Raw genomic sequence first — 26,214 nt, 5'->3', positions numbered from 1 at the left:
GAATGTGGTGGGGAACTGCGCCATGGTTCAGTCAGTCTTCTGAAGTGACACGATACCTGGAACAACACAAGAGCAGCAGCAGATGACATTTAGTCTGTGAGGTCTTTAAAACGTCACGCACAGCTTCCTTCCTTCCCTCAGCTCCACATCCCGCATGCTCTCAGGCTGCAGACTGCGTTCTTCCACCTGTACTGCTCACTACTATCTGCTCACCTGCCAAAGACGCTGGAAGAGCACAAACTGCCTTCAGTGCTGACTGAGTGAAGTCGTGTTTCATCCTCAAAGGTTTCTTTGGAATCAGTGAACATGTGAGCTGGAAAGTAGGGAGAGAAAGTTTGAACGGCTCCTGTCTGCGTAACTCCGGTCCACAGGAATGAATCGTGTGTCAGTCAGGCGTGTAAACAAGAGGACCAAACCTTTATTTACGCAGGGCTCGCAGCCTGAGCTCAGCTGCTTCACACACACTCGTAAACACAGTTTGTCAGTTTGGGAGTCGACCACAGGCAGCTTGGTGTTTGCTCCTGTTGGACAGTGAACGCCTCTGCACAAGTGCTACCAGTCACAAACTATAAGACTCTGTGTGTGTGTGTGTGTGTGTGTGTGTGTGTGTGTGTGTGTGTGTGTGTGTGTGTGTGTGTGTGTGTGTGTGTGTGTGTGTGTGTGTGTGTGTGTGTGTGGGGACAGGAGCAGGTAGATGTGTGTTAATCATGATCTCCATGGCTAAGCAGACGGCTCACAATACAACTCATTACACATTGCAACACACCAGCACTTAGTAAGGGTGTGTGTGAGCGAGTGTGTGTGGGTTGATGACTTGGCATGTCTCTTTCTTCCTCTTAACGTAAAGCACAGTGCCAACACACACTCACACATTTTGTCCTGATAATACACAGTCAGGTCTTCTGTATCAAACAGTCCTCAGTGAGAACATCTCCGTGTACGCCGGAGTGTGTGTGTGTGTGTGTGTGTGTGTGTGTGTGTGTGTGTGTGTGTGTGTGTGTGTGTGTGTGTGCGCATGTGTGTGAAAGAGAGAGACAGTGTGTGTTTGTGCACGAGTTTCATTATCATTACAACGGGAGGACAAAGTAACCAGCTTAACTAGGTCAGAGGAACAAAGCCCACCACACACACACACACACACACACACACACACACACACACACACACACACACACACACACACACACACACACACACACACACACACACACACACACACACACACACACACACACACACACACACACACACACACACACACACACACACACACACTCCACAGTAGTGGTGTCCGTCTGCTCCACCTCCTTTTCCATCTTGGTTGGTCTGGTTGGTTGCACAGGTGTGTGTGTGCTGGAGTTTAACTGAACCAAAACCAAAAACCAGATTCTGGAAACATTTCTGTTCTCTGGAGTGAACTGTGGAGGAGCTCAGCAGAGAGAGAGAGAGAGAGAGAGAGAGAGAGAGAGAGAGAGAGAGAAGGATGTGAGGACAACCACAGTGCATACCTCCACCAAGGCCCAACACTGCTCCAGGTTAAGCTCCACATTTTCTTTTAGAGAGCAAAACTGCAATTTAACTCCATACAATTGGATCAATCAACGGCTGAAGAACAGATCACTGGAGTCCCTTTGGCTTCATGTGGTGGTAGTTCAGCCCTCCACATCCAGGCTCCACATCCAGGCTCTAATCTGGACCCACACCAGATCAACTGGGGCGCCTGCAGCTGGATCTGGATCTGGATCTGGATCTGGATCAGCACCAAACCCATAACAGGTTCTCCTCTTGATGGAGCTCAACCTGCTCACCAGGTGAATGAATGGATAAAAGAAGTATGATGTGATACTAATTGATATGTTTGCCATAATATGACTTCTTTCAGTTGTTTAACAATACAAATCCATAAATCTGTTAAGGTTAGACCAATCAACGTTCTGCTAAATGTGTGTGTCCTCTATCATCTGTGTGTCTGTGTGTATACATTTTATTTGTGGGATTAGTGTGTGTAATTAAAGCCCTGGGCAGTGTTGACATGTCATTAAGGCTTGTGGCAGATGCCCATTTAAGCCCTCCATACACACACACACACATACACACACACACACACACACACACACACACACACACACACTCACAGACACAGACACACACTCTTAAAAGCAGCTTCTAAACATCAGACGGATCACAATTCAGACCAACATGATGATGGACATTAAAAAGGCACTGGAGGTCGATGGCTCGGTTGCAGACGCTGACACACAAACACACACACACACACGCCTGGGCCTCACAAGCTCCAATGAGGAAGAAGAGCTCACCAAGTCAAAGTCTCACTTTGTCTCACAATAACAATGTGCAGGTTAAGAGCACAGGAGCAGACAAAGTGCTAACATCTGACCAGAAAACAAGAATAAAGATGACTCACACACATCAAGAGGAGCAGGAGCAGAGAGTTCACCTGTGAGCTCAGCACCCCCCTCCCACACACACACACACACACACACACACCCATAGTCTCTCCATCAGACCCCTCTGCACCATGTTCCCCTTAACCTCCCTCCTCCCCAAACACATAACAAGGCCACAAAGGCTGAAGCTGAGCCTTCCCCACCTACAGGGCAGTAAGAGGTTTAATGACCAGGGAGAGCTGCTGTGACACAAACATCATGTGACACACATTCTGTGACCTTGCTCTTCATCCCAGACTTGTCTTTGGCACAGAATCTACCCTTACATGCTATCATGTCTAAAACAAAAGCCACTTACAAACCAGTGCATGAAGCCAGGGCCCAGAAGTACAAAGCAGCCTGAGCACTTGAACGCCACAGCAGATAAAGGTGGGAGCTGAACACACACACACGGGTCACTGTGGGAAGAGGACTAAGCTCTTTAAACAAACCAATCATTCCAACTATGTGAAAGGACTGTATTCATGTCTTCACACCTGTAATGACCCGACAGGTGAGCGGACGATGTGCCCAAGCTTCAGTCAAATAAGCTGTGTGTTAAGCTGTCGTTTTCAGTTCGGAGCTTATTTGCATGGTTCTAAAGTTTACAGCTGTCTATCGGACTCAAAGTCTAAAGTTTACAGCTGTCAATCCATTCATCATTAATGAGATCCGCAGCCGCAAACACACACTGGGTTCACCAGCTCTGGGCTTTAGTCTGGCATTAGTTCATTAGTTCATTAGTTTCCATGGCTACAGATGCAGGATGGAGAGAGGATGGATCCCAGGTCAGCATCCACCCTCAGCCATGTGAGCCATGACAGGCAAAACATTAGAGTGACACCTTCCAGCGCCTAGAGAGCTTTACTGGGACAGGACAACAACGGGTAGCTTCTGAAGATATAGGCTGGTTCAGTTTTTGTCACTGATAAACACCAGAAACCTGCTTTCATCCATTCACTGAAGATCAGATCCTGCACTTATGGCTGGATTCCATCTTGTTGAATGTTCTGAGTGAGCAGAAATCAATAACTCCTACCAGCTGCTCTGGCCTGAAAGTTAAGGTTGGCAGTGTAAAGAGTGTAAAGAGTAAAGACAGAGTGTTGTCGAGCACAGACAGAGCACCAGAGTGTCCAGCAACCTCTCACAGGCTGGTGGACACCGGTCTTCCTCAGGACACGTTTACATCAAATAGGCTAACAAGTGTCCCAAATTAACGAGTGACCGTGTTAACTGGTGACTACAGATGGAATGTGTCCGTGGGTTCACTGCTTTAGGACAGATGTTGAAAACAGGAGCTCACTAAATGCGTAATTATTCTTCACAGAAGCTTTGGTACACACCTGAATGTCTCAGGGCGAAGGTGTTGCAAAATGACAGCAAACACGAATCAATTGTGTTATTTTAAATAGTTTCTCTTTTATACAAGGACAACACTATAAACATATTTGCCAGGGGTTGTAGCTACACCCAGTTCAAATGTGCAATACAATATAAACACTAATACGGATTCATTTGAACCAAAGTGGTCCGATCATTAACATCTCAGACTTTGATCAATTGAAGAATGTAAAATATTCCCGATTTGTGCACCTGCCGTCTCTAACGCAACCACCGACGCATCCAGGCACAGGTCAGCAGTTTGCACGGTCACTCGGTGATGTGGCACCCCGGCTTCCACACTGCTGTCTGCTGTAGCGTCGTACTAACGTGAGATGTTGAGCTCCAACACACCGAGGGTGACGTCCAGATGAAGCAGCCGACATGAGGAGCAGCTCAGCCTCATCCCAGTGCTGATGCAGTGATTTCACATTAGCATGGGGCTAACAGTAAGCAGTGGCTGCTTTCCAGTATCTTGCAGTATCTTGTCGCCCCGCTCATATTACACACTCATCTCTCAGACACACCAAGGTCGCTGTTTCTCCGTGACACCGACAAACTGCACCGGACGAAACCAACAACTCGCCGCCCTGAAGCAAGTCAGCGCAGCTAGCAGCAGGCTAGCTGAGCCGTGAGACGCTAACGTCAGCCCGCTCAGGGACATTCTTTTACATCACATCTACTACACTCTGCTCTTACCTCATACTTCAGTTTCCATTCTGGAATATCCAACAAAGTAGCTCGCTGTGTTTATGTAAACATGTAACGTAATATCCGACACCAGCCCGTCTTGTTTTTATCACCAAAACCCTTTCCTCCAATTCTCCGGGATCCAGACGGACTGAGGGGCAGTGGGAAAATGGGGTAACGGGGCTGACATATCGCGAGATGTCATACCATCTATGAGGATTTACTTGTCATCTCGCGAGAGCATACATCATCGTTAGTTGCATGGATCACAGGGACGCTTTCTCCCCCAATGTGCAGCTACACCCTCCTCATCAGCGTGTAAGAGCAAAATAAATACAAATCTAAGGTCTCTTAACAATAATAATACTATTCATGATGTACTTTTAGTCATAGTCATGAGAAACAGACTTCATTTCTCTAAATATGGCTTTCGTGTCTCCTGTTTGGTAACTCATTATAAGATACTGTCTCATTATCATGATAACAGTATTATGTCACTGCTGTGATGTTTTCATAAGTGTTTTGTATGATATACGAGATACAATGGCATATTAACAGAACCTATCATGATTATCTCCCAATTACAAGTTACTACGCAATATGTATGGGATAATAAGTCATAATTGTGAAAAATACTGGATATTTGTTACAAGTGGTGAAAATTGGGAAATGGGAAGGCAAAGGGAAACAGATGAAACGGAAAGGAAGTCCAGAAAAGAGGAAGCTTAGACATGAACATAGATGACAGCATGACAGCATGACAGAAATATAAAGAGACAGAGTTTAATAAACAATGATTATTAAATTAGATTCCAAAAGAAAGTGAAATCCATTCCAAGTGAAATGAAGCAAGAGGGCAGTGTTTTGTTCTAGAACAGAAGAAACATTCGGGTCATACGGGACTCCAGGGGTCGAGAAGAAGCGAGTCGGATGAGATGAGTAAGTTCTGAAGCCTCACCAGCTGGGGGCGCTAAATCGCCATTGCGTTGTTTACCAGCCTTCCAGAAACCTGAAGAAGAATATTGAACGCAGAAGAAGAAGAAATCAGCTGACTTCAATCTGAACGCGCAACATAGACGCACATTTACTGCAACAACAACATCACAAAGACAGATGAACTGGATTATCCTCCAGAGCAGTTTGATGTTTTAATGAGCAGCATGAAAGGTTTATACTGCCGAGCCGGCGGAAGTGATGCTGCTGAGCCCAAGTTCGTTATCCAGGAAACGGTGGGTTGTGTTTGTCTCTCTGGGATGCTGACACTTTAGAATGTGTAATATGTAAATTGTGATCAAAAGAGTGAGATGTGCAGGTTTTACTGAGTTTGAATGCCTGAAAATCTGCAGATCAATGCAGAAGAATGCGTGTTTAAGGGCGTAACAGCATCTTAGTGAATATTTTGAGTCCGACATACACAGAACAGGTTGATTTAATGTTAGTTTAGAGGGAGAAATGCTTTATGTGCAATACAAATTTCATGTTTGACTGTCTGTGTGATGGAATCAAGGATTTCCTCCAGCTGGATGATTTCCAAAGAGTGTGTTATGGTCCAATTCCGTGTTTATGTTGAATGTTTGCCTCCATTGTAGCATTACATACTGCAGTGTGTACCATATGGGCGCTGGACACTACCACACACTTGTAACATGGGTTTGTAATGTTGGTTGTTTGTTGACGCTGTGCCCTCTGTGGCTTTGGATCATAAATGATTGAATCTCTACTGTGTCTCTCTGTCTTTGTCTCCAGCCTCTCCCAGCAGTCTTAGGCAGCCATCAGGTCAGAGTGCAGGTGAAGGCCTGTGGACTGAGCCCACTGGACCTCAAGGTAGTCCACATGATGATGAAATCAATGATTCAGCTCTGGCAGGGGTGGTATCCCCTTGTTCGTGCTCTTACTTTGTGATTTGGATCCAGATCAAGGTGTCGATGTCCAAGAGGAGACAGCTCTAATTCAGTTCACAACATAACTTTGTCTCCAAGTAGCTTCATTATGTGCGGCTGGTCTGCAGGATGTGAGTCAGAGGTGTCCAGCAGGGGGCAGTGACAGCTCATGTTTCATGTCTCACCTGCTGTCACCTGGGTTACATGTTTGTATCTTGATGAACAAAGGAATGTTAACTAAAGATTGTGTTTGTGTTTTCTCCTCTTGTTACTTGTGGCACTTTTTACTGCAAGTATTGATCACTTACAAAGTCTCTCTGCTCATCTTCCTGCCCTGTAGCTGCTTGCTGACGTGGGGCTCCAGAGAGACTTGATCCCTGTAGGCAGAGAGGTGGCCGGGGTCGTCCAGCAAGGTTACACTCTTCAATCATAGTAGATTATTGAGTATTTAAATAAAGTGTATTCTTAAAGTGCCGTCACATTACTATGGGAGGTTTGAAAGGTCAAGAGGTCAGATTATAAAAGTCAAATGTACACAGAGATGAAGGTTTGGTCTGTTATGTCTTCTTCCTCTGTGTTTGTTGCAGTGGGCAGTAAAGTCTCCTTCTTCCAGCCTGATGATGAGGTCGTAGGTAGGAACATTCATCATGTGTTTGTTTTACCAACATCTGTCATCAAGGTTTAGACTCCCAGCTGTGTGTTTGTTGACTTACTTCAGTGTGTTTGTGTGTGTGTGTGTGTGTGTGTGTGTGTGCGCGCGCGCGCGCGCGTGTGTGTGTGTGTGTGTGTGTGTGTGTGTGTCTCTCTCATCTCAATCCCTCCAGGTGTTTTGCCTCTGGACTGCTCCTGTTCTGGACTTTGTGATGTCATTGACATAGATGAACATTATTTAGGTAACAAGCACACACACACTCACCGTAACACGCTGTCACACCAACAAATGAACACGTGTGTGTACATGTGTGTGTGTGTGCTCTGTTTGTCATTTCCCAGTTCAAAAGCCAGAGAAGCTCAGCTGGGTGTGTGTGGCGGGGGCGCTGCGTGACGGCCTCTGTGCTTACACTGCACTGCACACGCACGCTCACATGGCGGCTGGACACACACTGCTGGTCATGGATGGAGGCAGCGTGAGTTTAGACACCTTTGCCTCAGAGCTTGTGAGCGTTACGCTGTGCTCCATACATTTAATGACAGAAGCAATGATCTGCCTTCCCACAGCCCTTTGGCCTGATGTGCGTGCAGCTGGCTTGTTACCATGGCGTGAAGGTTCTGGCCACGTCTCACTCTCCAGAGCAGCACGCCTTCCTGGAGCAGCTCCGGCCCAGCGTCGGTCTGTATCATCTCTGTGCAGCCACTCACAATCAAAAGCACTTCATCTTCTTCTTCTTCTTCTTGCTGTGTGTTGATTTAGAGGTTCTCTGTGGTTCTACATGTGATTCATCTCTGCTCTCTGTGAACATGTGTGGGTTTCATCATATGATTGTGGCACAAATGACATTGTTGCTGTGCTCATGAGTCAGACTGACTAACATTTGAACCATTAAGACAACAAAGATTCTGACTAAAAGAGTCGATGCTGAACATGAAGTCCTTCGTTGAACGCAGCTTAGGTCTCAGATTTTCCGAGATTTCGTTAATTTTCCTTTTTCCAGCTTTCCTCTCCGCCTCTCATTTCCACTTCTGCTCTTTTCTTCTTTCTCTCCTCTTGTTACTTTGCCTCCCCAGGGCTTCAGGATCCTCTTGTAGGTGAGACCTGTTCTGTCTGTCTTACTCTCTTGTGTGCTTTGCTCCTTTCTACCGATTGATTGATCATTTCTATACTCCATATAGAAATTTTCAAACTCGGGTTGTTCGGCTTTCTTTTGTCTTTTGCTTGTCTTCTTGTGTTGTTGTGATGAACATTTTGGGTGTTTAGTAACAGAAGTGAAGTGTTCTCCTGAGGACAGACCTGTAACATGTTAACATGTCATCACTGTATGTGTGTGTGATGTTCCTACATGAAGTCAGAGTGATCCCGGTCTATGAGGGCTCATCAGAGCTGCTCTCCGTAGTTCTGGAGGAGACCGGAGGACTCGGAGTGGACATCGTCATCGACTCTGGAGGTAAAAATGCCTCCCCTGTGTCTCAGTCAGATAAAGTGAACACTTGTGAACAGAATGGATCCCTCCTCTTCATCTGACCTCCTGTACACACACACGTTTCTCTTTGCTTCTGCGTTTCCAGTGCGTCTGCAGGAAGAGGAGAGGCCAGAGCTCCTCCCACACAAACATGACATCATCAGTGCACTGGGAGTGGGGGGACACTGGGTCACATCCCACCAAGACCTGCAGGTACAACAGCTTAGTTAGCTACAATAAAGCATTAAAGACAAACTGCAGCTGAACTTTGGCTTAGTCAGCTGTGAAAATTAAAGCTTTGTCACCATGTTTTAATGCCTTTTGTGTGTGTGTGTGTGTGTGTGTGTGTGTGCGTGTTTGTTTGTGTGCAGTTGGATCCTCCAGACTGTAGATTGATGCACCTGAAATCAGCCTCTATGACTTTCCTCAACACAGAAGTCTGGACGTCTTCATCAGCTCAGCAAGGAAGATATCTACGTATCCAGCTTACACACAAACACACAGAGATAACACAAGATCAATCTCTCAGACACACACATGCTATTTGAGTCTTTAACAGCTTCCTGTCAGATATTCTTAAGGACCTTGTGGAGAAGATGTCCACTGGAGTTCTCAGGTAAGTTGTAGTTTTGAGAGTGTTTGAGTATTTTACTTGTGTCTTTATTTGTTTTGATGTGTTTTCCTGGGTCTTTCCAGACCGCAGCCCGAAGAGCCAGTACCCCTCTACGAAGCCACAGTTGCCATGGAGACGGTCCAGCGTCAGCAGAAGAGAAAGGCGGTGGTTCAGCTGTGACTGAAACACTTCCAGAGCAGCTCCGTCCTCAGTTCAGCCGTCTCATGTAGCAGCGTTCGCACTCAGTTTTATGACCTTAATACGTTACAGAGGTGAAGGGGCTGGAGCATATCCCAGCATGCATCAGGAGGGACACAGGACGACATGGAACCGCTGTGTGTTCGTGAGAGGACCAAACAGACAGACTGCCGTTCATGTTAGTAAGACAGAAGTGATGCCTGATGTGAGACGGCGTCCTCTGATGGGATGAGAAACTTTAATCTGAACCCTGTGGGGTCAAACGTGGGCGCCACACTGAAGACCAACACAACTCATTCCCCCTTTAGCTGCTACTTCCTGTCCGCAGAGCCGAGCTGCCACCGGCACACACACATGCACACCTGTAGCATGACAACAGTATGTTAAAGAAAATGAATCACCTGGATGAAAGATGCTCAGAAAAGTTTGTGATTGTAACAAATCCAACTCTTAACCCAAATAAAGTCCATCATTGATATGCATCACAGTCACAGCTGTTCTTCCTCAGACGAAATGAATCTTCTTCAATGTTTCCTCACTTCTGTCCTTCATCATCAGTTTACTGTCACAATGCAGAATGTTCCTTCTCTTAAGCTCAGGTGACTTTGACTCTTGCAGTTTCCGGTAGAGACCGCTTCACCTTCAGCTCACAGCGCCATCATCAGGGCGCTGTGACGGGAGGTCGTCCGCTTGTGTTAGAGTGTCCAGACAGCTTCCCAGAATGCACTTTTCCTCCTGTCGCAGTGACCTCACCACGTCCAGCTGTTCCCTGATTGGCTGATCACACTGCTGGAAAAGAAGTGTGATCTACACACACACACACACACGCACACACACACACACTTCACGAAACAACTCAAATCTTAGTCACTTCCATTTCTCTTAAAAGCGTGGGAGTTGATGGAGTGTGTGTGTGTGAATGTGAGAGCGTGCACATACACACCTTATGGAGCGCTGTGTGTGTGTCCTGCAGTAGCCGCTGACAGACCCTCTTAGCTGCCTGAACGCTCCACGTCTCTCTCTCTGCACATACCGCCTGGCCCAGCAACACGGCCTTCCACTGAGGACTGTGACACACACACACACACACACACACACACACACACACACACACACACACACACACACACACACACACACACACACACACACACACACACACACACACAGTTACCAATATACAATACCAGTAGTAGTTAGTGAACAAACTACGGACAGATTGTGGTAAAAGCATTACAGAACACTGACTAACTCCTAAAGTGTGTGTGTTGGTCTTACTACAGTGTTTGTGGCAGCGACAGCAGTCTGAGCGCAGTCATCAGCCGCCAGCTGGGACCGTCACTGGACACTGTGAGGTCACTGAGCCAGAGCGAGCAGAGGAGGAGGAGGAGGAGGAGGAGGAGGAGGAGTGTGTCCCATTTAAAGTTGCAATACTCATTCTTAAAACAAGGAGGCAAACACATCTGCATCAGAATGAGAGAGTCTTACCGGAGAAAGCTGTTCTCTGCCAGGAACTTCATCTTCTGGTCCAAACTCCTGTCACCTCGCACAACCTCACAGAGGAGACCTGAGGGAGCGACCGAGTAGAGCGGCAGGATGGATCCGTGTTGAGAGGACAGAAGACAGAGCAGCAGCATCAGCAGCCTGCATGAACCAGACACAACAACCAAACACCCAGCCTATCTTCTCTTCTAGATCACCTTTGTCCACGTAGACCACACTGTGGGGGTTTCCAGGGGCGACAAAGCCGTACTCTAGTAACAGGCGCTGGTTGTCATGGGAGCCATAGTTGATGAAGGCCTGCTGGTAGCAGAGAGTCCCACAAACGCTACGGATTTCATAACATCTCCTCACATCATGGAAGCCTGCAGACACCTGCCAACAAATTCCATCAAACCGTAAACGCTCTGTAGTCCAACGCTGGTATGTGTGTGTTCACGTGTGTGTTGACTGTGGCGTTCACCTGTACGTCAGGCCGGTGGTTGAGCAGGTCCAGAAAGGGCGCCAGAGCATAAACATCCTCTCCAGACAGGAAGTGACTGGATGTGCGATTCATGAATACAGAGCGCGTGTTGACACTGCACCACGCCCACCTGGGAGGAGGAAGGGTGGAGTCGTGTGTTTACATGGACGTGAAGGCAGCGGCCTGGAAGACTGAACTGGGGGTGGAAACTTGATTATTTTCCCTACATTACATTACATTACGATCATTTGGCAGACGCTTTTATCCAAAGCGACTTACATTACATTATATTACCACCCTTCGCAGAGGGGGGAGCAATTGAGGGTTCGGTGCCTTGCTCAGGGGCACCTCGGCAGGGACTCGAACCGGCAACCCTCCGGTTCTTAAGCGGAAGCTCTACCCACTCGACTACCCTAACATAGGTTCTAACAAATCAGATAAAGCAGACACACACACACACACACACACACACACACACACACACACACACACACACACACACACAGACACAGACACACACACACACACACACACACACACACACACACACACACATTACCTCAGTGCCTCGTAGGTCAGCACTTGCTCCACAGGCTGGGTCAGGACTGCTTGCAGGGATCTGGATCAGAAGGAGAATAGTGGCACTAAACTTTGTGGATTCTGAACTTCTTCTATCTTTTATGTCAGAAACCTTTGGAGAGACGGAGCAGGATTGTAAACCTCTCACAGATACAAGGAGAGTGGTAAAATAACAAACTTTCTCTTCATTCATCATCAACCAGTCACCTGAAGAAGTCCTGATTGAAGGAGTGGAGTTGTAGCACCGCCTCCCTCTGCTCTAGGCTCCGCCCACGCAGACTGTTAGGCAGAATAGTCATGACGTCGTCGGCGAAATAGGTCGGGCAGGTGTAAGCGGGGGGGAGCACCTCAATGTAGGGGAACCAATCAGAGGCCTCTCCTCGGTGCCGCTCACACACCAGGAACACACAGAGGACCAATAGAGGGGAGAGGCGGGGCTTCCAGCTGGGGGGGAGGGGACAAACAAAGAGATAGGGCAGAGATGATGCAGAGCTACACCGTTTGTCCTGTGTGTGTGTGTGTGTGTGTGCGTGTGTGTGTGTGTACCTCTTGATGTACGGCCCCAGGTAGCTGTCCAGAACAGTTGAGGTTGTGAGGAGGCAGGACTCCGGCAGAGAGATCAACATCTGTCCTGGCTGACGACAGAAGAGAGAACATGTTCAACACACTCAAGCTCGACACGACTGACAGGATCAGACAGCTGGACTCAGTCTGACTTCAGACACATCGGGCTCAGGGCGAGGTCAAGACCTTCATGTCCGTGTCCTGTGATGAAGCACTGCAGTCTACTTCAGTACTTCAGTAAAATGCAAGGTTTGGTCTGTCTAATTACCTTTATTGTCTTCTGGGCCTGGAGTCCTCTGCCAGTGTCTGGATGGAGAGCAGCAGGGGGGAGACACACACACACACACACACACACACACACACACACACACACACAATGTCCAGACAGAAGTTACTCCTTGAAGAATCATGAGTTAGATGCTGATGCTAGATACTTGTGAAGGTTCTTGAGTCGTACCTGTGAAGCTGTGTGGCTGCAGCAGCGTGGACGTGAATCCTCGTTGGTGTAGAAACTTCATCAGCCTCACGTACTGCAGCTCATGACAGAGGGAGACTGGGGAAAGACACGTGTGCAAGTTTAGAGCCGTGTGCAGAGGCTTTAATTGTACAGAAATGTGCAGCAGTAGAATAGTTTGTACCCGAGTGAACGGCGCTCTCACGTTTCCGCCTCCTCTTGCGTGAGACGCGTCCTGCCCGAAGGCCGTGACCCCTCATGACCTTGTAATGTACACACACATAATCAGAATGTATTACCAAGAATCGAGTACAGGGAATTCTATGTGGCGTCAAAACACAACAATGTTATTACACAAACAGGAGATGTTAAAGTTGGAATACTTAAATGCAAACTCGGGACTATAATGAAAAAAAGGTAACAAGGAGAAAAGTTGAATCCTCCATTCAGTTCTGATGTGTTACGTGTATTCTTTGTACCAGCAGCTAAGAAGGCACGTGATGATGAAGGAGAGTCATCGTCAGCTCACGTCCTTACGTATCAGGTCCAAGACTTATCAATCGACCCCCGTGCAGACACCCCGATACCCGCGCGCCGTTCTCCTCCGGTGTCAAATGTTGAAGTTTCTCGGAGAACCCGGGAGCTGAACCACGTTGTTTACTTGTTTTTCCGGGTTTGCGCACTGAGGCTGCGCAGAAGCGGCCTCCATTGCCACAACTCCAAACCTGAAACCGGTTTCACTCCTTTCTGCAACTTCACTGGGCACCAGCAACTCAGATCTAAGGTCAGACAGTATTAACGTATTACTCACTTACTAAATTATAACTTTATGTGTTTACGTTTAAGTGTGAGTGTGCATTTTAGGCTTCATATGTGTGTTTGATAATGGTTTGTTCTGCTAGTCAGCGTTACGCAACATGGGATCGTGCACAAAACTGCTTTGGTGACAAATAATGAATCAATGCACGACGAGACGTTTCACTTAATGTTCTCTTACGGACGCTCACACACACACACACAGCTGTTAGCATGTGAGCCATTTAACGGATCTCCATGTGTTTGTGTGATCGGACATATAGGAAGGGTCGATTTTGGGGAGCATTTCCTGAAGTTCACACTGCATGCGTCTGCGTTTCGCTCATGTCTTACTTTCTCGTAATGTGCTATTATGTGTGATTTGTTTTTCAGTCATTTGCGACTCTGCTCTTTTCAACCCTCATTTCGTCATTTTGTTCATAAATGTAGAGGATCAAATCAGTTGCATATAGTTTTTTATTCTCTGAGTTTGTGTGCTTAAGTTCCTTCAAACCTGCTGAGTCATAGTGAGTGAGTGAAAAGCTGCCACACCTCCGCCTTATCATGGGATCATTCACAGAGAAACCCAGGATGTGGCGGTTAGAATCTGCTGTTAATGTGTGTTCAATCAGGGGTGGCTCACTCGTCCCTCTCTGTTCACAGCCATGTCGACCAAGGTAGCCGTAGTAACGGGCAGCAACAAGGGCATCGGCCTGGCCATCGTGCGAGCGCTGTGCCAGCAGTACCAAGGAGAAGTTTACCTCACCTCCAGAGACGTGTAAGGGACACAAGAGGGCTGGACCCTCTGTGGTCTGGACCCTCGGTGGTCTGGACCCATCGGGGGTCCGGCCCCTGTGATTGTGGTGATTTGTTGAACATACATTAATTCTTGTAATTGCAGAATGACACATATGTGGTTGGACTTCACACTCAACACTATTTTGTGCCACAATTGTGTACAAATGTCATTTATAAGCACCCATCAGGCCTTCAGCAGAAGAACAACACCAAGGCCACTGTGTTTCAGACCTGAAACTGTGTTGTGGTTGCAGTGGGCGCGGTCAGGAAGCAGTGGAGTCTCTGGCCTCAGAGGGGCTGAAGCCAAAGTTCCACCAGCTGGACATCGACGACCTGAGCAGCATCATCACAGCCGCCGGTTACTTCAAAGAGAAGTACGGAGGAGTGGACGTCCTGATAAACAACGCTGGGATTGCATTCAAAAGTAGGTTCTGTAAACATATAGTAAATATACAGATAGATTTCTTCTTCTTCTTGTCGATGCTTGATGTCTCCACTCGTCTGCGTCTTCAGATGCATCCACAGCTCCGTTTAGCACCCAGGCTGAAGTCACTCTGAAGACAAACTTCTTCTCCACCAGAGATATGTTGACCCACTTCCTGCCCCTCATCAAAGCTGGAGGTATGACAGCATCTCATGACGTCATCAGACTGGACGGCCCAGTTTGTCTTGGTAGTTGATTGAGAAAATGATTAGTCATGGCTCAACACTCGATCGGCGTTGTAATCATTTTCTTGTGTGGCAGTCAATGTGAAGCAACTGACTGTGTGTGTGTGTGTGTGTGTGTGTGTGTGTGTGTGTGTGTGTGTGTGTGTGTGTGTGTGTGTGTGGTAGGTCGCGTGGTGAACGTCTCCAGCTTCGTGGGTTCCCGGACCCTGAACATGTGTAGCCCCGCCCTCCAGGAACGTTTCCGTAGCGAGGACATAACGGAGGAGGAGCTGGCGGGACTGATGCAGCAGTTTGTGGAGCTGACGAAGAAAGACGAACACAAGAAGGGCGGCTGGCCGGAGACGGCGTACGGAGTCTCTAAGACCGGACTGACGGTACGATTGATCCATCATTTTGTGTGTTACTTTCAAGAGCAAGGAGAGACGTCAAATGTACCATATTCATGAACCATCACCAAGCTTTATAACTGTTGTTTTGCTGCCGATGAGTTAATGAAGCTTAATGTGATCAGTGAGACGCCCCTGTCCCTTTGCTCAGTGTGAGGACTCACCTCATACTGTGATGCTGTACACACTGGCATGGAAACACTGTGTGATTCTGCGTCTCGTCTCTTGTGTCTTTAGACATTGTCCATGATTCTGGCTCGCCGTCTGTCTAAGGAGAGACCACACGATGAGGTAATCACATATAACAAATCTCTCTTAGCGTCCCGTGACCCCCGTTAGCTGCTGTAGATGTAATGCTGTCAGATTTGCGTCTGTGTCTCCGCTCACTGCTGGCTCCTCACATCATTTCTTTCTACATTTGCAGATCTTGCTGAACGCCTGCTGCCCTGGCTGGGTGCGCACCGACATGGCCGGTCCAAAAGCCCCCAAGTCACCAGAAGAGGGCGCTGAAACCCCGGTCTACCTGGCCCTGCTGCCACCCGGAGCCACTCAGCCGCACGGGAAGTTTGTCTCTGAGAAAAAAGTGCAGGAGTGGTGAATGCATATGGGCATTGTGTGTGTGTATGTGTGTGTATGTTTGTGTCACAAATCACTGTACGTTTGTCCCAAAAAAACATGAAAAACATCACAACAATCAATATCAAAACACTGGTTTATTCCAGCAAAAAGGTGTGTGTGTGTGTGTGTGTGTGTTTGCTTTGCTTCACTTGGTACAAACATTTTCTAAATTTTTGTGTCAAAGAAAACGAAAATTTTGCCCAATTGGATTATAATTGTTCCTCTGTCAAAGAGAATAAAATGATCTAAATGAGTTCCCTGTCTGATCCGTATACAAGCAGCAGACCTCTGCCCTGTGATTGGTTCCCCCTGCAGCACGTCCTCAGCTAGCAGCTCATTGGGAAGAACACATCTTATTGTGATGCCTTGGAAAGGGATGGAGAATATTTCTGTGAATGTCGGTAAAATAAGATTGTTGAGCAAACGTGGTTTCTACAGATGATGGAGAACTCTAAACAGGAAAACCTTCAGAGTTGCTGTTCCCAAACATTCCGAGCAATTTTCCCATCAGTCCCTGCTCCCAGCTGGATGTTTGCCATGAGAACCAACTTAGATTGTTTTTTTTAACCCCACAGTCTCAGCAGCTGTCTGTCTTTCTATCTGTCTAACTTATTGACTGTTTCGTTGCTGTTATCACTTGGTGTTATCCACTGTGGTGGAGCTTTCAGGTGGGTGCAGTGCGCCCTCTACTGGTGTCTCTGAGCCTGCAGCCCAGCAGAGAAACGGAACACACCCTTCACTTCTGTTGTTTTTCACTGTAAACTCATCACTTTAATAGAAAGCACAGTAGACGCCTCTCCATGCAGTACAGTCACATCATGAGCTCATGTACGGCAGGGGGAGAAAATAATACAAAGACTTGACAATTCCATTTTGGTGATAAAATAAATATAGAACTTGTACATTGAAAAAAATAGCTACAGTATAGTAGTAAAACGTATTGGATGAATAATAAGAATAATAAGTGGTGGGAGTCCACTGTGCCTCAGTCCAGTTCAGTCATTGTGATAAATTACAAAAGATATTCACCAAACAAATAAATGAAGTGTATGCTGAAATGAAAAGTAGCCTTAGTGTTCCATGATTATGTTCCGTGTCTCTATAAGGGTCCATAGTACGGATGACAGTATGGGAAGAAAGCACAACAGATCTCCAACATGCTCCACCTTAGAAAACAACAACCAGTGACCTTGTTTGTATGGAGATTTTGTGAAATTTCACAAAATAGCAGGTGTGTCGCTCCTAATGTGAAGCAAGAACCCAGCAACCCACTCTCAATACATATGGATACTGTGCAGGGTCACAGGGGGCGGAGGGATTCTCAAAATTGTGGAGTTTTCATATCACCCAACCCTGAGGAAACTCACAGACACCGCTGCAGTTAACAGAAACCACTGGAGTTACTCCGGTGTTGTAGAAGAACAAAACAACATATATTGCTGCAATACCAAAAAGTGCTATGAACCAGCAGTTAAAGCGAGAATGTTCAAGAATATCCATCTTTGGTTTATGCTTGGGGTCATCTGAGGTCAGCGGTGGCTTCAGAACAGTCCAGATGGCCTCAGAGTTGTAAACTCACCCAGATGAAGCCAGTGGGATTTACCATTCACATCTGCAGGAAAAGGCACAACATGATGTTCTTGATGTTTGGCAAGGTTTCAATCACTGAACCCCACTGGAAGAAGAGTTTACGTGGCATCAAGTGGGCCAGCGATGGTCCTGTGTCAGCCCAACATTTAGCTCAAAGAACAGTAAGCGGTCGGCCTGATCCTGACCAACGGCTGGGAATCTTGGTATGAAAGTGTTAAGGACTTCCTCCTTCCTAATGTTGGCAGGTCAGATACGCCATCTAGAGTCGCCTAAGCTTTACAAAGTGTCAGATGTTGAGCCCTAGATGATGAGCGCAGTGATCTAAAGCTTCATCTCCTCCTCAGGCCTGCTCCTCTGTATTTCCCTTGGCTTGTCCAATAGCCCATGCATTGGTGCAAAGGACCAAATGACTAAATAAGGAGATTCCTGCTTTGGGTAGCCAAGCGGGAGGTTGTGTGCTTTAAACAGAAGTTGATGCAAGTTGATGCAGCATTGCTGAATGTAGGCGGGCATGGTGCTAAGCATCCAGCTGTGTGTGTGTGTGTGTGTGTGTGTGTGTGTGTGGGTGTCTGTGTGTGTGCGCGCAGTATGAGCAGCTGTATCCATCTTGGCTCTCGTTCCTTCCCTAAACAGCCAGATCGTCCGGTCTGGTTCGGCTACTACTTCCGCTGGTTTTGCTGAATCGTCGTTTGTCCTTTTGATAGAGCCCTCCATTTGGGCAAAGAAACATCCCACCTGGGCCTGCATTTTGGATCTGCGGGCCGCTGGTTTCCTTGCTCCCAGGACTGTAGTAGTTCGCCTCATTCCTCAGGTAGGTGGCATCTTGGAAGCGACTCTGTCTGCCTTCTTGAGCTCCGGCCATGTAACAGTTCATCTGGAGGAAGTTTTCCTCCTCTGAAGCTGAGACCATTTTGTGCTTCTCAGTGGCCATGTTCTCAGTGTTCTGCTGGTTGGCCAGTCGGTGATTAGGAAAGGGCAGGAAGTGGGAGGAGCCAAACACACAATGGCTGAAGTCTGGCGGCGGGCTTGATTGCGGTGGAGGAGAGAGAGAGAGTTGTCGTACCAATGAGGCGTTGGTGTTGGTGACGGCCTTTGGTTTAGTCAACCGCTGCCTGAAACAAACAAATCATTACAACCATCAGTTGACAGCTCAAACATCATTTTTTTCGATTTCGATTTTTTCGAAAACCCTCTCAAGTTGTGTTATTCACATTTGTTTACATTAACGTAACTTTAACAAAACTCAAACCACAACAACAGGGCTTTCATAAGTCTTAAAACCCTTTCGTCATAAGAACTAAACCTTATGGGCACAGCTTACGTTACGCACTAGTGGAGTAGAATGAGACAATTCATCGTCTGTTATGTGCCCCAGTTTTGTTGACGTTTACCTTTACAGTCCCAGAAAGGTGCAAGAAGGGGATTAATGTTGAAAAGTATGCAGGAAGATGAAGAAACAAGTTAGTTTAAGGGTTATAAACATGCAAAAAGGATAAGAGCACACACACACACACACACACACACACACACACACACACACACACACACGCACGCTTGTGCTACCTGCAGCAGTGTCTCCAGGCTAGGTGCTGCAGTTCGAGGACGCTGAGTGCCAGAGACACACCAGAAACAACCAGCATGAACACGATGAAGACGTTCTTTTCTGTTGGTCTGGAGACGTAACAGTTGACAGGATGTGGACACGGCCAGGCCTGAGACAGACAAAGGACGTGAGACTCCACAGGTCTGTAATGTGACCGACAAATCTGTATTGTGATGTGTTTTCCTGTTTTACCTTGCAAACATACAGAGGATGGAGGAAGATTCCATAAAGAAAGTACTGGAGACACAGGAACAACACCTGTATGGGGACCAAACGTCATCACTTCCTTTGGTTAATATAGCGACAAGTACAAACAAATCTTTGCAACCACTGCAGACTGAAACAACTCAAAGACAACTGGAAGCTCTTTGCCTGCAAGACATGAAAATATTTATAACATTGACACTCGGTCAGAAGTTGTATGCAGTAGTAGTAGTAGTGATAGTAGATGTCAGTCTCAGGGCTTCACCTCCATGACACTTCGTATCAGAATGCTCAGTATGTAGGTCTGTAACAGCGCCCCCTTCAGGCGAACCCGGCCAGCTGATTGACCTTCACGCTTTTCCTTTCCCCCATCCTTTTCTCCCTTCCTCTCCTCCTTCTCCCTGTTTCCCCCTCCTCCTCCTTCTCCCCCTCCTTTTTCTCCCCCCCCTGGGTCTTCCTCCGCTGTTCCCGCTCGTTCTTCTTCTTCTCTGCTCTTCTTCTTCTCCTCTCTGCGTACAGTGTGCATGGCGTGGCCCATGTAGATTAAACTGGGAGTGGACACAAACACAATCTGGAGCACCTGGGAACACACAGACGCTCATGAATGTTTATACATTTGTATGTTTACGGTTTGGGTTAGGGGTTGAGTCCTGAAGAAAATGATGTATTATATGTGATGCTGACTAGCCAGAATGAGTTCCATAGTACAGGACATGTATGTACAGTGTGGAAGTGATTACCCAGTATCTTATATGTGCAATAGGGAAGGCTTGGTCGTAGCAGACGTTCTCGCAGCCTGGCTGTTCCGTGTCGCAGCTGAAATCTTCCTGTTCGTCTCCCCAGGATGACTCAGCGGCGGTGCCCAACACCAGGATACGGAAGATAAACAGGATGGTCAGCCACACCTGTAAGGATACAGAATGTATACGTACATCTGGTGGGATAGATCAGATAGAAATTTCATTCCAGTTTCAGTTCCTCTTAGAGTTTGAACCTCCTTTAATTTCCAACCAATGAGACAAACACATTTCAGGTTCAGGCATGTTTACCAATGAAATATTAAAGGTTATCGGTGTCTGTGTGCGTTACCTTGCCAACGGAGGTAGAGTGCTCCTGTACTTCCTCCAGGAAATTTCCCAATAGGCTCCAGTCTGCCATAGCCAATCACAGCACAGTCTGGATTCGAAGGTCACTCAAGCAGTGAGATTCACCTGAGGAACGCCGCAACAAACACAATCAGCACTTTAGAACACAGACACACTGCGGTGAAGGCAATACATCATACACACTTTAACCTAGGTTATAAGTCATAGTAACTTGTAAATTACCTGTATCTTTTCCTTTATTTTATTATTAAATTATTACATTATTTACAACCTCGGTTTTGTAGATGTTTGTGTGTGTGTGTGTGTGTGTGTGTGTGTGTGTGTGTGTGTGTATTATCTTGACACTGTGACGTTCTCCACCCCATCCGTGACCCCATTAATAACACAGTCTGTGCCCATGTCTCAGTTTAGCCTGAGACTCTGTTCCCACACTCCCTCCCTCCCTGAGTCTCTGGGGGAGGAAATCTTGACTGGAAACACACACACACACATACACACACACATACACACACACACACACACACACACACACACACACACACACACATACACACACACACACACACACACACACACACACGTCATGCTCATTTTGGTTTTCAAGTTTTCCTAAACCCATACAGGGATACACACTGGTCGACTGATAAGTTCTGAGCCTAGCATTACAACCTCTAACTCATCTGACGGACTTGATGCTATTTTCACATCTTTTTCTTCACAGCTGATATGACATCGTCGCCACACCATCATACCTTTTTCCACGTCTTAGGGGCCAAATGAGGTGTGTGTGGTGATGCTAAACTCGTTCTACGTTCGTTTTGTTGACTTTTTGTGTCCTCACAGTAGCTTATTGTATGAGACATTTAGTTGGAGGGTTACTGTGACATCAATGTGTGTGACATCAGCAGGCAGGAGGTACCATAAATTATTATTATCATGGGACAAAGCCACACACACACACACACACACACACACACACACACACACACACACACACACACACACACACACACACACATATTTAGAGTCCCTTAACTCTTAAAGTTCCTTTAAATGTCCCTCCCTTCCTGTTTTTGACAAACACACAGTAGCATTCAAAACAGTGCACAGTGTGTGTGTGTGTGTGTGTGTGTATGTGCGCGCGTGTGCCTGTGCGTGTTTTTCATAAGTGCTCCCAGCGTCATTAATAACAATATTACTTCCTTGAATAGACTTATGTCTGACCTTTCTGTGTGTGTGTGTGTGTGCCTGTCTCAGTATTGTCCAGCATTCCACGCGCTTGCTCTCTCTCTCTCTCTCTCTCTCTCTCTCTCTCTCTCTCTCTCTCTCTCTCTCTCTCTCTCTCTCTCACACACACACACAATAGAAAGGATGAAGTGTTGACATCGCTAAGACCTGAGGATGTTTTTAATCCGATAAACTTTCAAATGTAATCTATTATTAACATAAGCAATAACAGTTATTTATAAGCTAACAACATTGATCAGAATAGGTTAAGAAGAAAAGAAATACTTTAAATAGGACATGTTTGTGAACTGGAAACTATTTCTGTTGTTCAAGAAACCAAACCATACTAATCTGTTTAATCTGTCCAATGTCTGGCAGACGTTTCTCTAAAATGGAGAGAAGAGTGAAGTCATTCTGAACAAATCTGTCACGGTCACAACAGAGTGAAGCTCTTTGGTCTTTGCTTTGCTGCGTCCAAGCACCAATGAAATAACAACAAAGTGTGAAGTTGTTACTTCAAGGCTACTGTTTAGAGATGATCAGAGATGAAGACTCGACTGTGTGCAATCCCAAAGTTAAATCTATACTTATCAAAGTTGGAAGCAGTCGTGTTTAGTATAAAGACACACTCACACACACACACACACACACACACACACACACACACACACACATGCATACACGTGCATACACTTCACCTGATGCTGTGACTGCTGATGCTGAAGTTGAGAATGGTTGCTGTCGCGTTCCTCTGAAGCTACTCTTGAGGTGCCTTTGAGCAAGGCACTTCTTTCCTTTCAGTGGAGATCTTCAGCTCACAGATGATGATTGTGATGATGATGATGATGATGACAACGATGCTGCTGCTGATAACGTGTGCAGGTAGCTGTGAGTGTAAATCCACCGCTAGAAGAGAGGTTTGTGAGTGTGTGTGTATGTGTGTGTTTATAATCCAAATTGAGTTGCTGAACTCTGAACTATGTGATATTCTTTAAGGCTGTCAGGCAGACGGCAAGAGAGAGAGAGAGAGAGAGAGACGGGTGAGTGAGCTGCTGAAGGTGGCAGAGAAACAGATCAGAGAGAGTGTGTGTCCAGAGCTCTGAACTCTGAACTGAAGTGTGTGTGTGAGACTGCAGTTTGTATCAGCTACTACCCCTCCTCTTCTCCCTCCCTTTCTCTCGCTCTATCTCTCTGTTGCTCTTTTTCTGCATCTCTCTCTGCTCTCTCTCTCTGCCCTCTCTTTTCTCTCTCTCTCCCCCCTCTCTCTCTCTCTCTCTCTCTCTCTCTCTCTCTCTCTGTCTCTCTATCTCTCTCTCTCTCTCTCTCTCTGCCTTACACTCTCTCCCTCGCACCCCGCTCTCTCCGTCTCTCTCTGTTTCTCTCCCTCCCTTTCTCTCGATCTCTCTCTCTGTTGCTCTTTTTCTGCACCTCTCTCTGCTCTCTCTCTCTCTGCCCTCTCTTTTCTCTCTCTCTCTCTCTCTCTCTCTCTCTCTCTCTCTCTGTCTCTCTATCTCTCTCTCTCTCTCTCTCTCTCTGCCTTACACTCTCTCCCTCGCACCCCGCTCTCTCCGTCTCTCTCTGTCTCTCTCTCTCCCTGTCTCTCTCTGTCTCTCTGTCTCTCTGTCTCTCTGTCTCCCTCTCTCCCTGTCTCCCTGCCTCTCTCTGTCTCTCTCTGTCTCTCTCTCTGAATCATGACTTGACAGCTTGTAATGAAAAAAATCACTTAATTGGTCATGAAAGGCTGCCAATACTTGTCAATCAATAATGAGGCAGCTGAGGATGAAACATGAACTTCCTCATCACCAACTACACACAAGGGACACAGAGAGCTTCTCTGGTGATTGATCAGTAATTTGTCCTTTGGCATTAAACCGCAGGATTAAATAATGACAGTGAACATCAGCTGAGTGTAAATAAATACAGGAAGTGACACACACACACACACACACACACACACACACACACACACACACACAGTAAAGTGCTGTTGTTTCCTCTTTACAGCATAAATATACCTTTGTGATTATGTTTATAGGGAAATCTTGGAGCGATGCCTTTCTAATATTTTGGCAATTTGTAACGAAAACAACTCAGTCTATGCCTCTCTCTCTCTCTCTCTCTCTCTCTCTCTCTCTCTCTCTCTCCATCTGTCTCTGCCTCGGTCTCTGTCTCTCTCCCTCTCTCTCTGTTTCTCTCTCTCTTTCTCGCCATCGTCTACATCTACACAGGAAGTCAGACTGGTGCCTTGCTGCCTGCTATTCAATCCATTGTGTGTGTGTGTGTGTGTGTGTGTGTGTGTGGCATCTAAAGGAAGTCACATATTGTATTAGGACACAATGGCAGCAGGTTCCAGGCCTGCTTTCCTCTGCCTGTATTCTTTTCTGTATTTATAGCAACAACATCTATGCTGGACGATGAAATTACAAGAATAAAAGTACAGCAAGTCTTTATCTGTAATCATAAAACAGTTGTTGTTGTGCTTTTGTTGTTTTCCTCCTGGTTGAAAGTGTGATGTGTGTGAAGTGTGTTGTTGTGTCAGTGAGGGTTAACTGACAATACGTTAGCCTACTTCTTATATGGCTACTGACCAAACATAAATACTTTCATACTGTACCGTATCTTTACTGTGTGCTAGCTTAGCAACTGTGCTGCTGTTTCCATTAAATGTTAAACGTCTTGTCGTTAAGAGTATCGCTGGTTCGCTTGATATCTGGGGAGCATGCCTATGTTCCCTCAGCCCTATGTTCCTTCAGCCCTATGTTCCCTCAGCCCTATGTTCCCTCAGCCCTATGTTCCGACAGCCCTATGTTCCCTCAGCCCTATGTTCCCTCATTTCTAAGATTTTTTTCAAAATTAGGCCCTATGTTCCCTCATATCTAAGATTAGATAACCCTAACCCTAGCCCTAACCCTAACCCTTATTAGAAATGAGGGAACATAGGGCTGAGGGAACATAGGGCCTAATTTTGAAAAAACTCTTAGAAATGAGGGAACATAGGGCTGAGGGAACATAGGGCCTTATTAGAAATGAGGGAACATAGGGCTGAGGGAACATAGGGCCTTATTAGAAATGAGGGAACATAGGGCTTAGGGAACATAGGGCCTAATTTTGAAAAAAATCTTAGAAATGAGGGAACATAGGGCTATGGGAACATAGGGCCTTATTAGAAATGAGGGAACATAGGGCTGAGGGAACATAGGGCCTTATTAGAAATGAGGGAGCATAGGGCTAAGGGAACATAGGGCCTAATTTTGAAAAAAATCTTAGAAATGAGGGAACATAGGGCTGTGGGACCATTGGACTGAGGGAACATAGGGCTGACCCCGATATCGGTAGCGGCAATGCTAGTTTGTAGCTAGCTTACAACAAGTCTAGTGTAGTGGTACTAAGTGATGCTAAGTCTAGTAATGTTATAGTTGTGTGTGTTTTCAAACAAATCAAATAATGAAGTTTATGAATATAAATTGTAAGTATTCATTCATTTTCCATCCTCACATAGTTCAACAACAAAAGTTATTGTCCTGGAGTTAAATTTGGTCCGAGCTCATGACTCGGGATTTGAGCCAAACGGGTTCCAGCTCTCCAGGGAGGTCTCCAACATGCTGGGCGTTCCCGTTATTTCGATGGTCCAGATTTCCCAGGAACTGCCAAACCTTGATGAATCTTGAATTTATTGATGAAGAGACGTTTGCTTGAGGCCTCACGCATCAGCATGGAGAATTTTTACAAGCTACTTTTATTGGCCGAGATCTTGTGAGTCCCTGCAGGGTGTGTGTGTTCTGAGTGTACCCAGTGTGTGTGTGTGTGTGTGTTTGTGTGTGTTGTGAAGAACTAAAAGTGGGGCAAATGTGTTCAAAGCAGCAGTTATACCATGTGACGAGGATATTTGGACAGATTATACCAATTTGATTTGTACATAAAGGGGAGTGGATTTTAGCGAAACAATTTAAGTTCACCCCCGCTACCCCCCGCTACCCCAAGCCGTAGCCTCTCCTAAGCCTCAAAATGAGTTTATCAAACCTAATCAAATGTATTTATATAGCCTGATATGTTTGAAACTTAAATCGTATCGGGATTAAGGCAAAACATGGTCCCTTTAGAACAGTTTAACGAGATTGAAACAGAATGAAGTTGAAGTGGTGCTTCTTCCAAGTAACACACCAATGTTATGTGATTGTAAATCTATTCATTTAGGTATGTTAACATCCTAATCAGAGTTAACCACCAACATGTGCCTTTACTCAGTGGGCAGACTGGCCTCATACTGCGATTACGCAACACACCACACACGTTGAAAATTAGAAATAAATCTGATTCCAAAAAGTAGAATCCC

At 46.3% G+C, this 26,214-nt stretch overlaps 5 protein-coding genes and 1 long non-coding RNA gene across 13 annotated transcripts in view; 3 read left to right on the top strand and 3 right to left on the bottom strand.

Annotated features, from left to right (window-relative positions):
* The window catches only part of itsn1 (intersectin 1 (SH3 domain protein)), a 33,102-nt gene extending 28,417 nt beyond the window's left edge, over positions 1–4,685 (bottom strand). For 4 of the 5 annotated variants that reach the window (XM_076169427.1, XM_076169430.1, XM_076169429.1 and 1 more), the window contains exons 1-2: positions 4,527–4,685; positions 1–56 (exon numbers count right to left, since the gene is read on the bottom strand). The exon at positions 1–56 is cut by the window's left edge and continues 4 nt beyond it. In XM_076169427.1, the coding sequence (XP_076025542.1) occupies positions 1–24 (24 nt within the window). In that variant the 5' untranslated portion in view covers positions 25–56; positions 4,527–4,685. Of the gene's footprint in view, positions 57–213; positions 314–4,526 lie in introns of all 5 variants that reach the window. The other variant, XM_076169428.1, reaches the window with a different exon arrangement.
* Positions 4,686–5,430: 745 nt separating this feature from the next.
* cryzl1 (crystallin, zeta (quinone reductase)-like 1) lies at positions 5,431–9,807 on the top strand. The gene is made up of 12 exons (XM_076169360.1): positions 5,431–5,746; positions 6,264–6,341; positions 6,738–6,810; positions 6,985–7,029; positions 7,222–7,290; positions 7,391–7,524; positions 7,616–7,727; positions 8,401–8,499; positions 8,621–8,727; positions 8,886–8,991; positions 9,085–9,130; positions 9,211–9,807. The coding sequence occupies exons 1-12, from the start codon at positions 5,669–5,671 to the stop codon at positions 9,305–9,307; spliced, it is 1,044 nt and encodes a 347-aa protein (XP_076025475.1). The 5' UTR covers positions 5,431–5,668; the 3' UTR covers positions 9,308–9,807.
* setd4 (SET domain containing 4) lies at positions 9,798–13,555 on the bottom strand. Of its 3 annotated transcripts, none has more exons than XM_076169358.1 (13): positions 13,473–13,555; positions 13,070–13,148; positions 12,889–12,984; positions 12,700–12,737; positions 12,414–12,502; positions 12,075–12,311; positions 11,848–11,907; positions 11,289–11,418; positions 11,026–11,200; positions 10,814–10,892; positions 10,604–10,684; positions 10,269–10,392; positions 9,798–10,132 (listed from the first exon to the last, which is right to left on the bottom strand). In XM_076169358.1, exons 2-13 carry the CDS (start codon positions 13,143–13,145, stop codon positions 9,968–9,970), a joined length of 1,350 nt encoding a protein of 449 aa, XP_076025473.1. In that variant the 5' UTR covers positions 13,146–13,148; positions 13,473–13,555; the 3' UTR covers positions 9,798–9,967. The 3 variants fall into 3 exon arrangements, with proteins under 3 accessions (XP_076025473.1, XP_076025472.1, XP_076025471.1); XM_076169357.1 differs by having other exon boundaries at positions 13,423–13,509; XM_076169356.1 differs by having other exon boundaries at positions 13,365–13,488.
* On the top strand, positions 13,531–16,405 carry cbr1 (carbonyl reductase 1). The gene is made up of 7 exons (XM_076169362.1): positions 13,531–13,669; positions 14,344–14,458; positions 14,733–14,902; positions 14,992–15,099; positions 15,313–15,521; positions 15,771–15,824; positions 15,958–16,405. The coding sequence occupies exons 2-7, from the start codon at positions 14,346–14,348 to the stop codon at positions 16,129–16,131; spliced, it is 828 nt and encodes a 275-aa protein (XP_076025477.1). The 5' UTR covers positions 13,531–13,669; positions 14,344–14,345; the 3' UTR covers positions 16,132–16,405.
* A 1,401-nt stretch (positions 16,406–17,806) lies between these two features.
* Positions 17,807–22,977, bottom strand: LOC143015403 (gap junction alpha-5 protein-like). The gene is made up of 7 exons (XM_076169359.1): positions 22,580–22,977; positions 20,638–20,759; positions 20,289–20,453; positions 19,814–20,128; positions 19,537–19,602; positions 19,305–19,453; positions 17,807–18,853 (listed from the first exon to the last, which is right to left on the bottom strand). Exons 2-7 carry the CDS (start codon positions 20,704–20,706, stop codon positions 18,367–18,369), a joined length of 1,251 nt encoding a protein of 416 aa, XP_076025474.1. The 5' UTR covers positions 20,707–20,759; positions 22,580–22,977; the 3' UTR covers positions 17,807–18,366.
* On the top strand, positions 18,440–22,622 carry LOC143015406 (uncharacterized). Of its 2 annotated transcripts, XR_012965425.1 has the most exons (5): positions 18,467–18,552; positions 19,311–19,485; positions 20,392–20,455; positions 21,376–21,444; positions 22,260–22,622. It is a non-coding gene; the product is annotated as an uncharacterized LOC143015406 (long non-coding RNA). The 2 variants fall into 2 exon arrangements; XR_012965424.1 differs by lacking the exon at positions 22,260–22,622 and having other exon boundaries at positions 18,440–18,552; positions 21,376–21,609.
* Positions 22,978–26,214: the final 3,237 nt, after the last annotated feature.

The sequence above is a fragment of the Genypterus blacodes genome, unplaced genomic scaffold, assembly GCF_046128005.1.
Source record: "Genypterus blacodes isolate CSIRO-AG114 ecotype Tasmania unplaced genomic scaffold, CSIRO-AGI_Gbla_v1 ptg000201l_1, whole genome shotgun sequence".
In the NCBI taxonomy this organism is placed as follows: domain Eukaryota; kingdom Metazoa; phylum Chordata; class Actinopteri; order Ophidiiformes; family Ophidiidae; genus Genypterus; species Genypterus blacodes.
The sequence above is the reverse complement of the archived record's forward strand: the minus strand, read 5'-3'. Positions and strand labels throughout refer to the sequence as shown.